General features: G+C 48.8%; 6 protein-coding genes across 6 annotated transcripts; 3 read left to right on the forward strand and 3 right to left on the reverse strand.

Annotated features, from left to right (window-relative positions):
• Positions 1-616: 616 nt before the first annotated feature.
• EV420DRAFT_1189134 (small GTPase superfamily) lies at positions 617-1692 on the forward strand. Its single transcript, XM_060466277.1, has 4 exons — positions 617-788; positions 853-992; positions 1048-1378; positions 1443-1692. The coding sequence occupies exons 1-4, from the start codon at positions 743-745 to the stop codon at positions 1535-1537; spliced, it is 612 nt and encodes a 203-aa protein (XP_060334073.1). The 5' UTR covers positions 617-742; the 3' UTR covers positions 1538-1692.
• Positions 1693-1725: 33 nt separating this feature from the next.
• Positions 1726-4280, reverse strand: EV420DRAFT_1189031 (uncharacterized protein). Its single transcript, XM_060466276.1, has 10 exons — positions 4039-4280; positions 3871-3991; positions 3549-3820; positions 2679-3498; positions 2577-2627; positions 2476-2524; positions 2267-2424; positions 2147-2208; positions 2009-2088; positions 1726-1953 (listed from the first exon to the last, which is right to left on the reverse strand). The coding sequence occupies exons 1-10, from the start codon at positions 4188-4190 to the stop codon at positions 1877-1879; spliced, it is 1842 nt and encodes a 613-aa protein (XP_060334074.1). The 5' UTR covers positions 4191-4280; the 3' UTR covers positions 1726-1876.
• Positions 4281-6239: 1959 nt separating this feature from the next.
• EV420DRAFT_1477179 (uncharacterized protein) lies at positions 6240-7768 on the forward strand (the record flags this gene model as incomplete). The annotated part of the gene is made up of 7 exons (XM_060469399.1): positions 6240-6281; positions 6366-6474; positions 6542-6588; positions 6953-7021; positions 7083-7124; positions 7312-7383; positions 7517-7768. 7 exons carry the CDS (start codon positions 6240-6242, stop codon positions 7766-7768), a joined length of 633 nt encoding a protein of 210 aa, XP_060334075.1.
• Positions 7769-7837: 69 nt separating this feature from the next.
• Positions 7838-10964, forward strand: EV420DRAFT_1189341 (uncharacterized protein). Its single transcript, XM_060466281.1, has 2 exons — positions 7838-8647; positions 8705-10964. Exons 1-2 carry the CDS (start codon positions 8138-8140, stop codon positions 10916-10918), a joined length of 2724 nt encoding a protein of 907 aa, XP_060334076.1. The 5' UTR covers positions 7838-8137; the 3' UTR covers positions 10919-10964.
• Positions 10965-11346: 382 nt separating this feature from the next.
• On the reverse strand, positions 11347-12206 carry EV420DRAFT_1189334 (uncharacterized protein). Its single transcript, XM_060466280.1, has 3 exons — positions 12195-12206; positions 11823-12138; positions 11347-11771 (listed from the first exon to the last, which is right to left on the reverse strand). Exons 2-3 carry the CDS (start codon positions 12051-12053, stop codon positions 11520-11522), a joined length of 483 nt encoding a protein of 160 aa, XP_060334077.1. The 5' UTR covers positions 12054-12138; positions 12195-12206; the 3' UTR covers positions 11347-11519.
• On the reverse strand, positions 12178-12825 carry EV420DRAFT_1189239 (uncharacterized protein). The gene has a single exon (XM_060466278.1). It carries the CDS (start codon positions 12725-12727, stop codon positions 12305-12307), a length of 423 nt encoding a protein of 140 aa, XP_060334078.1. The 5' UTR covers positions 12728-12825; the 3' UTR covers positions 12178-12304.
• Between the last annotated feature and the right edge of the window lie 509 nt (positions 12826-13334).

Here is a 13334-nt window from a genome sequence, read left to right on the forward strand (position 1 = left end):
CTTGAGGCGCATTTACTCCAGAACGCAAGACAGTGGACGGGAAATCCAGTTCTAGCCTGCGTAACCTGCGCAGTGGATCGTTTCGCCTCTTCGTGTGGATTTGGACGTACGACTATGTTCTAGCAAAGGTAAGCAAGCTGAGTAGACAACTACTTTGTAAAACTCAGCGAGTTTAACCAACGTGTCGCGATTGCAGCAACCGATTCCAAAAGCCGGTGGTAGCGGGATCGGAAAACGTCTCATGTTTTGGGGCAAGTGCAGCCGAGTCAAGGGTCCAGAAGGTCGAAGAAAGATATTGGGAACACCTGGCATCATTCACACCTTGCTTCTACAGCTCCTCCAACCAGGGTAATACGTTACTGGTGGAGTTCGAAATACGAACTCAATAGGAAAGAGGATTTACGCACGTCGAAATATCGAGAGAAAATGCAAACGGACATCCAGGAGAGTTAGACTGTTTTAGGGTACTGAGCAGTCACCCAGTCAATGTGCACCAGTCAAACACAGTTTACAGTTGAACAGACTCGGAGGAAAAGAAGCAAACCGCGTTCGATCGCCCGATCTAGATCACGCAATTTTACGTAACCGTTATGTCACGCTTGCCCGAGCGGCCCAGTTTGGACATGTGAGTCGGTCTGAACAAATTTCTTATAGGCCTTTTATCTCGACAACCCATGATCACACTGTTTCCCCCTCTTTTCTTATTGTGAAATATTTTGCCATCAAAACTCTCACCTGTAGCATGCAAAAACGAAGAAAAATTGCGGTTCTTGGGACTCGTTCTGTCGGTGCGTTATCCTATCGAGGACCCGTTTGAAGGACGGCGCTCATTCTGGCTTTTTCGTCCTGCAGGCAAGTCTTCACTCGTGAAGCAGTTCGTGGAGAACGAGTTTCCCCAGTCATATTACCCAACGATTGAGAAAGCCTACGTTAAGGTGGTCGTTCACAACGGGCAGGAGTATGCTTGTGAGATATACGACACAGCTGGACAGGTGCGCCACCAAAATCTTTCGTGTGTCCCTTGGCTTATTGAAGGTATATGTGTAGGATGAGTATTCCCAGCTCAATGTCCAGCACGCCATCGGCTTCCATGGATATGTCTTCGTATATTCCATAACGTCTCGAGCATCGTTCGACTTGATACAAATAGTATACGATAAGCTCCTCGACTTCAGCGGTAACACCGAATTACCGTGCGTGATAGTGGGCACCAAGAGTGACCTTCATTACAAGTACGTTTTTCGTACTTGGCACTGGTTCTCACAAACAACTCATGTATATTCTAGCCGTCAGGTAGACATGTTAGACGGGAAGGCATTAGCTGCAGCGAACAATGCTGCATTCACTGAGGCCAGTTCAAAAAACAACGTCAATGTCGGTGAGTAGATCGCATTCCACCGCGTCTTTGAATTTTCTCTCCTCTACGTTCCGTCTTTCTCTAGCCCGGGCATTTGAACTCTGTCTAGACGAAATCGAGAAACGCTTAGCCGTGACCCAGGGTGGGAATGCTCCGGACCATCGTTGCGTGACTATGTAAATGAGCGCTGGCGTGATTGGTGCGAAAGCTAAGGTCATCTCATTATATCTATTATATCTGTTTTAAGTATATCCAAATCTGTACGTACTAGCTGTGGAGGAAAGTCCGGATGACCTTGACTAGTTAAGATAGTATGTGAAAGGCAGAAGGGACCAAACCTCGTATATCATCTCGCGAAAGCGCGTCTAAGGTCTCCCAAAGGGGCACATACGGTATTGAGATCTCGGGGAAGAGAAATCGCCAGCTTGTCGACATTGTACTAATCACAACATGGAGCATGGATACAACAGTCATTATCATGTCTATCTGGTTATATCGTATACGCCCCTTTTAAACTCTCTAAGGTACAACAACCGGTGCTGCACCTGCAGTGACGTCCGGCTTCATAGCTGGGAACAATAGAACTTCCTTGATGTCTATTCACTAAGATCAGACGCCTGTCACCTGAGTACAAAAAGGGTGTAAACTGACTTATAGAATCTGTCAAGAACATCACCAGACGGTCGATGCCCATGCCCCAGCCACCAGTAGGCGGAAGACCGTGCTCGAGACTGTGAATAAGGTTTGAGCAATTGTCATTGGACAAACAAACTATAAAGAAATACATACGCATCAATGAAAGTCTCGTCCACACCCTGGGCCTCGTCATCGCCTTGTTCCTTCTGTCGTGACTGTTCATGCAAGCCATCAGAAGAAGTACGATCCCATGATGCAGGGCTATCAGCTAACCTGCTCCTCAAATCTTAAACGTTGCTCGAATGGATCATTCAACTCGGTGTATGCATTACAGATTTCCTTGCCGCATAGGAATGCTTCGAAACGCTCGCAAAGACCTGGTCGCGAACGGTGCCACTTGGCCAGAGGAGACATCACCTGAGGGTGCCCAACTGAAAGGAGTATGTAAATATGGCATACATCATTCAAGCCGTTCAACGTACCAATGAAAGCTGGGGATATACAGAGAGGTTCGATAAACTCTCCGACGAGCTGGGTTTGATAATATGAGTTTCCAGATCCAGCTGACAAGAGACAGCTATACCTTGTCTAACAGACGTGCGTTTGTCCTTGGCTCGCTGCAATCTACATTGTGCTACACTTGACGCGTCAGGACGCGTAGAATGGATTGAACACAAACACTGACCTTAACGCAAAGGGCCCTCAAGAACTTGTTCGCCTCTTCGGTGTGAAGAGTATCACCCGAAGGGAACTTGACGCCCAGCTTTTCTTCCAGCGTCTCGATCATATCGTACCTCTTCCATGGCTTCTTGAATTCAAGCTCGTACACCCTCGCACCTTCTTCACCTTTATTACCGTCAGGGTGGTATGCCAACTTGGTACTTCCACCGGTGAGGTACTTGACCATCCCTTCCACAAGCGACTCCGTCATATCCATCAAGTCATACATGTCCGCATATGCCATATAAAATTCACAGATCGTGAATTCGGGGTTATGAGTCATATCGATACCCTCATTGCGGAAAACGCGTCCGATCTCATAGACACGGTCGAGACCACCGACAACGAGCTCCTTGAGGTAGAGCTCGGGCGCGATACGAAGGAACAGGTCAAGGCCAAGGTCGTTATGGTGGGTGACGAATGGCTTAGCCGTAGCGCCTCCCGCACTCATCTGGGTGATCGGCGTCTCGACTTCCATGAAACCTAGGTCGTCGAGGAAGCGACGAACGTAGTTGATGATCTTGCTGCGACGGATAAAGATGTTTCGCGTATTTTCACTGATGATGAGATCAAGATAACGCTTTCGGTAGCGGGTCTCTTGGTCCTTCAAACCAAAGTGGGAGGAAGGCAGCTGATGGAGGTTTGGAGAGAGAAGAGTCATGGTGCTTGGTGAGATACTGAGCTCGCCCTTCTTGGTGCGTGATGGAGTGCCGGTGACACCGACGACGTCGCCACGCTTGAAGATGGCATGTGTAGCCTCAAAGGAAGAAGGATCGGAGGCATCTCTGAACGAAAGTAAACATCAAGGCAGCCAGGGAAAAAAATTGATACACACTGTTGAGTAGCCATAACTTGAACCTTCTTTCCCTCCCCATGCAGGTCATAGAAGACAAGCTTAGATCCACTCGAACGGATGTTGTGGATTCGGCCAGCAAGGCTTTCCGTTGTACCCTCCAACTTCGTCCCAGACGGAATCTTGCCTTCGGGGCCGTATGTATCGATGTACGACGTGATAGAGGATGTTACATTGAACTTGTGTGGGTAAGGATTGGGATTTTGGCTGGCCTTCAGAGCCTGAATTTGCCGCGAGCGAAGCTCATAGTATTGCTGGACTTTGATCAGCAATGGCACAGGAAGCGAGCTACATGGGCACTCACGTTAGGGTTGAGGTCGTCGTCGGATGGCTTGTTCTCCGCCTTAGCCTTAGCTGCAGGTGGAGGTGGCTTGGCTGCCTTGCTTGCTTCCTTTGCTCGTTGTTTTTCCCGGCGCTTGAGCTCCCTATCGCAAATCAGAACCAGCAATGAAAAAAAGGTAAATCCACTAACGTCTTGGAGATCATCTCCCCTGTAACGGGGTCTTTGTGCGTCCCAGTTGCTTCTGTAGCCATTTTTCGGTATACGGGATTGTATATATGCGTGTGAGGCGCGTATCGGGGAATCCTAGATGTCAGAGGAAGAGCACGAAAAAGTCGGTGCATGCACCAAATATAAAAAAATATATTCCTGCTACGTTAGTAGTAGGTCTTATAGAGGGATGGTGGTAGCCGAGTTTTGAGTTTAACCCGAAGTCCGATGTCATAAAAATTTCTATTTGTGGAAGAAATTCACGGCCCAACGCTTCAAAATTTCCGTTTAAGTCAGAGTTTCGGGGTGGCACAGTCACCGCTTGTCACTGTTTACATGTGACCCTCTGTTACTATCACGCTTTCTGCGGCGTTGTTCGGCCGATCTTGCCAAGGATTCTGACTCTGAGAGAAAATGCGAGCTGGTGGCGGCAGAATGCCGCCACCGAGCGAGTCTTTTTCTCTCAGCAGCAGAAGCCACCACCGCTGAGTGAATCATTTCAAGGGGTAGTTGTCGAGGATTCAACCATAGCCCGTATACGTTCGTACTATTTCTTCTTTGAACTTACCTTCTATATATAGTTTCACAACCCCTTTACTTTCGTTGGATATACCTATCGTTTTACCCCTCTATGCACCTCAGCCGTTCACTATCACTACGAGTGACTGACTGAGGTGTGTATACCATTCATATCATCTTCACCTACGTATTTCTTACGCTACATACTTTTAGCTGTTCTATCCTCAACAGGTAGCGTATCTAATACAGCCGTTCACTATCACTACGAGTGACTGACTGAGCTGTTCTATCCTCAACAGTAGTACTCTCTCATTCATACTACTATTTTTTGAATGCTAACTATTATTGATTATGACCTCGTTTTTTTTCCGCAAGCCAAGATTTGAATAACCCTTGGGTCTTGATTCAATCTCTCCTGCAGGAATTATAGCCAGTAAACCTCGCAGGATCAATCAATTATACATAAGTTTGGTTTATTATAAACTATCATAATTATATAAAAAACGAGGTTTCAAGGGGGGTCAATGTAGCAGGCTTTGCCCCTGATGTGGGCCTTGCAGGCGTTATTTATGACTCGAATTCTGGAAAACAATATTTTCATACTTATTACTTTCGATCATCTGGTTTACCTAATTGAGTATTCGGTGGCTGTTGTTCGGCATGATTGCACGGCTTGGAACTTACCAGCGCCGATCGGCAGCACCGGGTTGCATTGGTTCAACGTTCACGTTCATGTTTCAGACAACGATACTAGGTCTTATCTCAGCTTTATCTGAGCTCTCTGGCTTTCTGTTCTATTACTTCAACCATTCAACAACCAATAGGCATTGCTGGGAGCCTGCTGAAGATCCAATTTCTTATCAGCACCACAGATAAATACTGGCATAATTTGGGCATAATACAAGATAATACAATGACCGCGATGCGACACCCATCGAACTGCCCAGTCTTCAATATTTGCTGCTTTGCAGGGTCCACGATGTTCGAGAGAGCATTTGCGAATATGCGCACGCTAAAAGGGTCCACGATCTCCGCAAACCGTTTCTCTCCCTTACTTCCTTGTCTCTGTCTGGGACCAGGTTCATTCGGACAACGTTGCTCGATCTCATGACCAGCGCAAGAACCTCGTCCTTGAGGTATTGCAAATGTCCTTTCGTTCGTGAATCGTCGTGGGCATGGCTTCAGGATGGAGTACAGCTAGGACGCTACTGCAGTGGTGGCTGCACTGGCGGGAGTGCGCTTTCTGGTGATGTGATTGGGCGCGTTATGACTTGCTCAGAACGTTGGCTTCGTTTGCAGTTATTTTCTAGGTAAATGCCTGCTTTAAATAATTTCTGGGCGTCTGGATTGAAGTTTTCGTGAAGGAGTGGAATACGGCACGCAGAGTACGTCACTGAGTGATGGTCCATGACGCGTTCAAGTTATCACGCGCTTTTTCCTTCCTTGCGGGCAGGCCTTCCCGACGAGTATAAAAGGGCGTCGTCTACGATTCCATCCTCCGTCGCTCCTTTTCTTCTTTCCCCCATCATCTCTTTTCCCCGTGTAGCGTATTCCCCTCGTCGAAGTCATCCACTTTCAAAACGACGTCATAAGAAGCTGTGGGATCTGCATTGCATCTCCGAAAACCTTCTTACACATACCCGCCATCGTTCTGCTCACTCGACATGTGTATCTCACATAACCGAAGCAAGGAGGTCCACTTCATGGTGAATTATCGTACCTTCTTTCTACACTGGTCGGCGAGATCTCCTTTTCTCTCTGTTTTGACACCATCTCACCATTTATCGCAGGTCTGCGAAACTGCGACACGTTCTGGAATAGTGGTCATCAAGGCACGCACGTCCACGCTACGCGCCGACGCATACAAGATCCTATGCCCTTACACCGACGAGCCCCACTGTGCGTTGCTCCGACCGCCACATTTGGCATGGTGGCCAACTAAATCACCAACTGGTCAGTTTGGTAGGCTGTGGCAGCATGTACGTGATCGGGCGTGACAACACCATAGACATCGTGAGCGAAAATTCGGAGACTCGCTAGGTGTCTCTTCTCTCGTAAGGCGACATTTTGGCTTATCTGTTCTTACAGAAATTCGAAACGTTCAACTGTGCCTTGCAGAGTGGGCTTCGCTTACTTCAACCTGTGCTCGAGTTTTCGTGGAGCATCTTGGACAAGCCAACAACGGCATTCACCTTTATCGAATTTGACCAAAAAACCTGAACGCAATGAATCAAAACCAGGAAGCTATGATTTCGAATAAGGATCTAGGTTGATGTTTTGATCTGAGGTACTTACGGCACCAACTCGGATATCGCAAAAGTTCTCTGGCTCATGAGGTTAGCTGTGCATGCTTTTTTTTTTGCATCATCTACGACAGACTCCTCCAAAGAAAGGAGGGATCCTTTTTGAGACGCCTATCACCCAGGGTCCTGGTGTTTCCCCCCAAGTGATTCATTTGGAATGCTTCTATCACGGATTTGACATTCAACGACTATCTTATGCGCTAGATATCGTCATTGCGGCTTGGTTTCCTTGGAATTGACAAGGCGGTGAGTGGAGTCTGCTCGCTCTGACTGAGAAACTCTCTGGCATAACATTCTGCGTAACCCTCATACCGATTTCTTCAAATTCAGAGCGATCTGAGGACTTATTGGTCTAGATAGTCAGCATACAACGTTTCCTCGCGGCGTTCTGGCGTTCTTTTCGTTACAACAATCTGCTTCTCTTATTTATCAGCGCCTCGGATGTGCTTCAGTGTTGAACAATTCTTGTGCCGAGCCTTTTCCCAGAATGGAATCCGCGTTAACGGTATGTACTCGTATACATCTGGTGCTGCATTGTGACCTTCTTGTTATCCTGCTGTCAGAAGTCAGCTTTGTTTCCATGTATACCCTCGTTTTCACATTACATCTAGCCTTATGTCCTGGGGTAACGACTCAAGTGGCTCCATCCGAACTATGAACCCTCACCGCTAGGCATCGGGCTGCCTTTCCATATCGTGCTTCTAGACAACCCAGATGAACAGCATATATTCAGTATGACAGGCAGCTTCATTACTGATCTCATTCGGAAATTAAAACCCAATCTCAAACGTGTGTGGTACAAGGCATTCCCCGCTTTTAGGTTTCTGGAATGGTTCCGGTGGTTGTCAGCACTCCTCGGAACCTTTCATTTGCGACTACTTCCTGATTAGATGCAGCATTTTGGCGCCTGGCGAATATAAAACTAGGGGAACTTGTATATTATGTATGAATTAAATATGTTTCGTACATCACCAAGAACGGAATGAAGATGGCTTGCTGTATCAGCAATCTGAAAGGAAGAATATCTAGAGAACACAATAAGAACCTGTAAAGTACAACAACTGAGGCCAAGTAAAGACCTGAGTTGATTCGGTAGTGGTGACACACGGATCAAGGGCGAGGCAGACCACATGTTTCCTTCTACCACACTGTGACACCATCCATATCTCGGCGAACGTAGGACGCTGACGGTGAGCTAAGCGCTAAGCGGAAGCAAATTTCTGACGGATGCAGGTGCAAACAAGGCTGGGGACCGGTTCATGTCAGCAAGACAAAACAAGAAACAGCGCAAAGGGCGGAGTAATCCCAACAACCGCGAACGAACAGTCACTACTCTCACGGAGGATCCCAACTCATCCTATCTCGTTCCTACTCCTAGCGAGGAATCGCCTGCTGTCCTCATGGGATCCACCAATCAAGCGTACACAATGGCCCAAAATTTTCCTTTCAACTTTCAAAACTTTGTACAGCAACAACCTTTTTATCAGCAGCAACAGCAACCCCTGCCTGGCTCGAACGATCTCGAAATCCTCGAAAATCTCAAACAAAGGATAAAGGCTGGTCAGCACGAATTTTACCGTGCAATTCCTAATCCTGCGGCACTTGCCAGCATCTACAAGGGTCCAAGTTCTTCGTCGCTTCATTCAGAACGGGCACCAGACTACCTCGACAGCTCATCGCCATCCAAGGCAGGCCCGCTCTCAACGCCAGACGCTTCTCAGAGACCGCGGAAGGAAAACTGGGAAGGTTCGAGGATGCAGGTGGACAACGTGCGTCATCCATTTATTTTCTTTTCTTTTTTTTACTCATTTTTTTCTGGGACACAGAACAACGGTGGTGGTCGATATGCTGATGATCTCTCCAAGTCAACACCTGATCTAAATGAACACAAGCCTCAGACTCCCTCAGCAGATCCTGGACCACAGCGCTCAGCAACGGCCAACGGTTCCGTTTCTCGCAATGGCTCTTCTGGGAATCTCAAATCGGACCCCCAGCGAGCAGAGTCCAGAGGACCGCCACCTGAGGAGCGGTCGAGGACGAGTTGGTCCCACAGAGATGACGGGCCATCCAGTGATGATAGGCGCCTATCCGATGCTCGTACTAACCGTGGCGGCAACGATCGCACTCTCCTCCCGGCAAAAGAGACATCACGGCACTACGAGGGAAGAGACTCAGACCGGGAGCGCGACCGAGATAGAGATCGGTTCCGGTACAGAGACGACAGAAGAATGACGGATGCACGAAGACCACCTCCAGATCAACGACACTACGAGCCAGACTATAGCAGAAGTGGTCTCCCTCCTCGTCGTTATGATTCGAGAGACGATATAGCTGATGACCGCCGTCCGCCCTCTGCTGACGAGCGCGGACCACGTCCTTCTTTGTCTGACGACCGACTCTCTCGCCTTCCTGTGGATGTACGTCCGACTGCTGATTCTCGGCCTCTCATTTCGGATTCTCGACCTCTCATTTCTGATTCTCGAGTACCACCATCTTCTCGTCCAGCTGTTGATGACCGCGATTTACCACTGCCTTCCGGTACGCCAAGACCTGCCCAGCCAGCTGCACGGATTCCAGCTGACGATAGGGCTGCCCGTCCTGCTACACTTGAAGAGCGCATCAGTCGTCCTTCTTTGCAAGACCGTATCACTCAACCGAGGGCCGAGCCTTCTCATACGGGACCTAGTCTTGGAGAACGTCTTTCTCAATCGACTACAGAACCCGTCAATGGTCGAAGCTCTCAACCCGATGATAGGCTGACACGCTCAACTTCAAGCGTTCCCGAACGTGGTCATGACCGTGCTGATACTGCTCGTCCGCCTCCATCGACGCTAGCCGTAGATGATCGTCCCCCTCGACAAGATGATCGTACGCCTCGTCCAGGAGGTGAACGATATTCCAGACCTGCGTCTCCACCTAGGGCAAGCACGTACAATCGTGCACCTTCGGTAGCTCGTGATGAGACACGATCAAAAATTGCATCACCTGTTCCTCGTTCTGAGTCCTATCGTCCTCCTCCCAAGCTTACGCGTCCAGTTCCGAACAACTACCGTCCAGGTGAGATTCAAGACGAGAGGGATAGGGAGAGGGACAGAGAAAGGGACAGAGACAGAGACAGAGTGGACGGATACTCTGGCCCCGGAAGATTCTCCCCACCTTCAGCTGCTGACCTCGCTAGAGATCGAGACCGCTTGAGGCGACAGTTTGCGCCGGACCCGCCTTCCAGGGAAGCCTACGATGAAAGGGACCGGAGGTATGTCCCGCCTCCGCCCCCAGCAGAAAGACGAGACTGGCCATCTTACTCTCAACCGCCCTATGAAAGTCGGGGCCGTGATTGGGATGACGACTATTGGAAGTACAACAGAGGCGCCGATCGAGACCGATACGACGCTCCTCGAACTACCACTGCGAGTGCATGGGAGACACGAGAAGAGCGCGAACGAAGGACGACGTCTTATCCTCCTGCTCCTCCTCCTAGGGCCCCTTCTCCAGCACGATCATCATACGATCCAGCTAGACCTCTGAGCACAAGGTTGACAGACTACCCACCGGCTACTGCTCCTGCAGCTGCAGGAGATGATAGGGAGCGAACGTATCCTCCTCCTCCAGCTAGGGATGCACGGTTCACGGGAACCGCGACGACTCCCAGCCCGGGATATACTGGTACTAGACGTCCACGTAGTCCGAGCCCAAGCCCACTGAGGAACCGACTGGCGGGGGCACCCCCTGCAGATGACTTGAGGCCTCCCGTGAAGCGCTCGAGGGAGGACTATGATTACTATAGTGGGCGTGCATCGTACGAGAGACCGGTGTCGCCAGCTCAGGCACCTCCGACGAGTGCTGGGAGTAGCTATTACGACTCGTCGCGCGGGCCTCCGCCAACTACTGCGAGTACAGCGGGGAGCGGTGCTCCTCCTGAATATTCGAGAGATTACCCAGCGACGTATGATAGGCCAGTCAGGCAGAGCTATCCCCCGAGAAGTGCGGGGTATGCGAGGGATCTGAGAGAAGAGAGGCGGTATATGCCTCCTTCTCGATAAAATAAGCTCTTGAGGAGGTATGTTTTCTTTTCATGAGGTTTTCTATCGCGTACTGAATATTCCTCTTTCAGCAGCACTAATCTTTTAACAATCTATCATGATCATACCATTATTATGGATATCGTTTCATTTTTGTACTTATGCCCTTTGGGCACCTTTATGCTCTATGCAAAATATGCTTGGCCTGGGCGGATAGATGATCTTATTACCCCACACATGTATTTTGTAGAACTACAAACTTCTATGCTTCGTTAGAATGGAGTATGGTTTCTCGTTCGGTTCTATGTGTCTCGCGAACTTCCAGTGTAATCGAGGAGCTGAAAATAGGAACATTCTGGGTCTAGTCGGCTGTCAACAAACTTGATGCACATAAGCATACGATGAGTTTGTTTTGAGGGATAAAAGCGTAGCAGTGTAACCATTAGAATTTACCGAGACGAGAGATTTAGCATAGATAACAAATAGATAAGTATAGACATTATAGACACTGTTGCTGCTGGGAGATCTCGAAGCTTGTAGTGTCAGACCAAAGTTCATTCAAAATTCTTTCGGCGGCACTTAGTACTAATTTGATAGGAAACTAGGAGTCCGTGCTTGAAAACTACAAAGAATTTATATCTCTCCCTGGATATCTTCTGAAGTATATCTTCGAGCTCAAATTTAATTGACCAATCATGATATGCTCCAGGTATACAAGGAGATCGAACTGTTCTTTTGTCATTGCCGTAGTGAAAAGCGAATGCCGGCTTGCTGGTTTGTCCAAAAATTTCCACGAAGACTCGGATACAGGCTGCGGCAAGCGAAACCCACCCTCTTGCACAGCACAGTTGGACGTTGGACGTATTTCGAATTTCTGTAAAAACGACTGAGCCAAAATATCTGGTAAACTTGCAGATACACGTACCTGCTTCGAGAGATCCAAGACGATGACTATATATGAGTCTTCACGATGCATCGGCGCGTACATGATCCTATGCCCCCACACAAAGGAGGCCCCACTGTGCATTGTTCCGACCGCCCATTGGGCAGACGGCCAAAGGGTAGTACACAGCCGACCAAACCACCATGGTTTCAGTCTCAGTTCGGTGGACTTCGGTAGCTTATAGGGGATCAGACGTGACAACGCCATCGACATCGTGAATAAGAATTCGGGGATTTGTTAGGTGTGTCTTCTCTATTGTGTCTTTATAACCACTGTTCCAGGATGTGTCGGAATTCCACTGAATTGAGATTTATGGTGAGATAGCGTCCAAACAGAGAGAAAAGGAGGACTCACTGACAATCGTAGAAGGGGAGTAGGGCAATGTTTAGTAGCTAACCTCCGACCGTGAACTATCATTGACGATACTTCGTCTCTTTTGCTGTACACTCGTCAGGAATATCGCTTCATCGACAACCATGCCGTCCTATGAACAGATCGATATCAAATGCAGGGAATTCTCTCGTCTTCGAGATATCGGCGAGACCGATGGCGGAATAGGCGGTGTCGAGGCGATGAGCTGAGTATGGGAGAGATATGACCATGGCTGGGATATAATACATGGTTCTGCATCGATTATGTGTGAGATACACAGATAACGCGACTCTGAGGTGAATCGAGTGAATCGAGTGATAGCGGGTATGTCGTTTTAGAAGACGACGGCATCGACGCAGGGAATGCGCTGCATAAGAAAGAGATGATGGAGGAAGGAAGGAAAGGAGCGACGGGGGATGGAATCGAAGACGACGCCCTTTTATACTCGGCAGGAAGGCCTGCACGCAAGGGAGGAAAAAAGCGCGTGATAATTTGAACGCGTCATGGGCCATCATGACGTACTCTGCCGCCGGTCACCGCACGTGCCCTGAGTCCCGAGTCCCGTATCCCGTCCCTTCACGACAGCTTCAATCCCGATGCCCAGAAATTATTTGAAAAGTAGCCTTTACGGTAATGACCGCAAACGAAGGCAAAGTTCTGGGAAAGTCATAACACGTCCAACCACATGACTAGAAGGCGCACTCCAACCATCACCACAGTGGCGACCTAGTCTTGCTCCATCCCGAAGCCGTGCCAATGACGATCCACGAACGAAAAGACTTTTTCAGGTACCACAAGGACGACATTCTTGCGCTCATGACATTGAACGACGTTGTCCGGATGGATCTGTGGGTCCCAGAGTAGAACAAGACAGACGAGGAGGTAGGCAAGGGAGAGAAGAAACGGTTTGCGGAGATTGTGGATGCTTTCAGCGTGTGCATATTCGCAACTGTTCTCTAGAACATCCTGGACCACGCACGGCTGCAAGCATTGAAGACTAGGCAGTTCGATGGGCCATCTGAGGCTGGAAATTTTGGGTAAGTGTCTTTGAGCGAGAAATACACTAGCTAATCTTTTGCAGGCTAAGGATCTTTTCGGGCCTCGTTGCTAAACTTAGATTGG

Source organism: Desarmillaria tabescens (assembly GCF_030435595.1).
Source record: "Desarmillaria tabescens strain CCBAS 213 chromosome Unknown EV420scaffold_9, whole genome shotgun sequence".
NCBI lineage: Eukaryota > Fungi > Basidiomycota > Agaricomycetes > Agaricales > Physalacriaceae > Desarmillaria > Desarmillaria tabescens.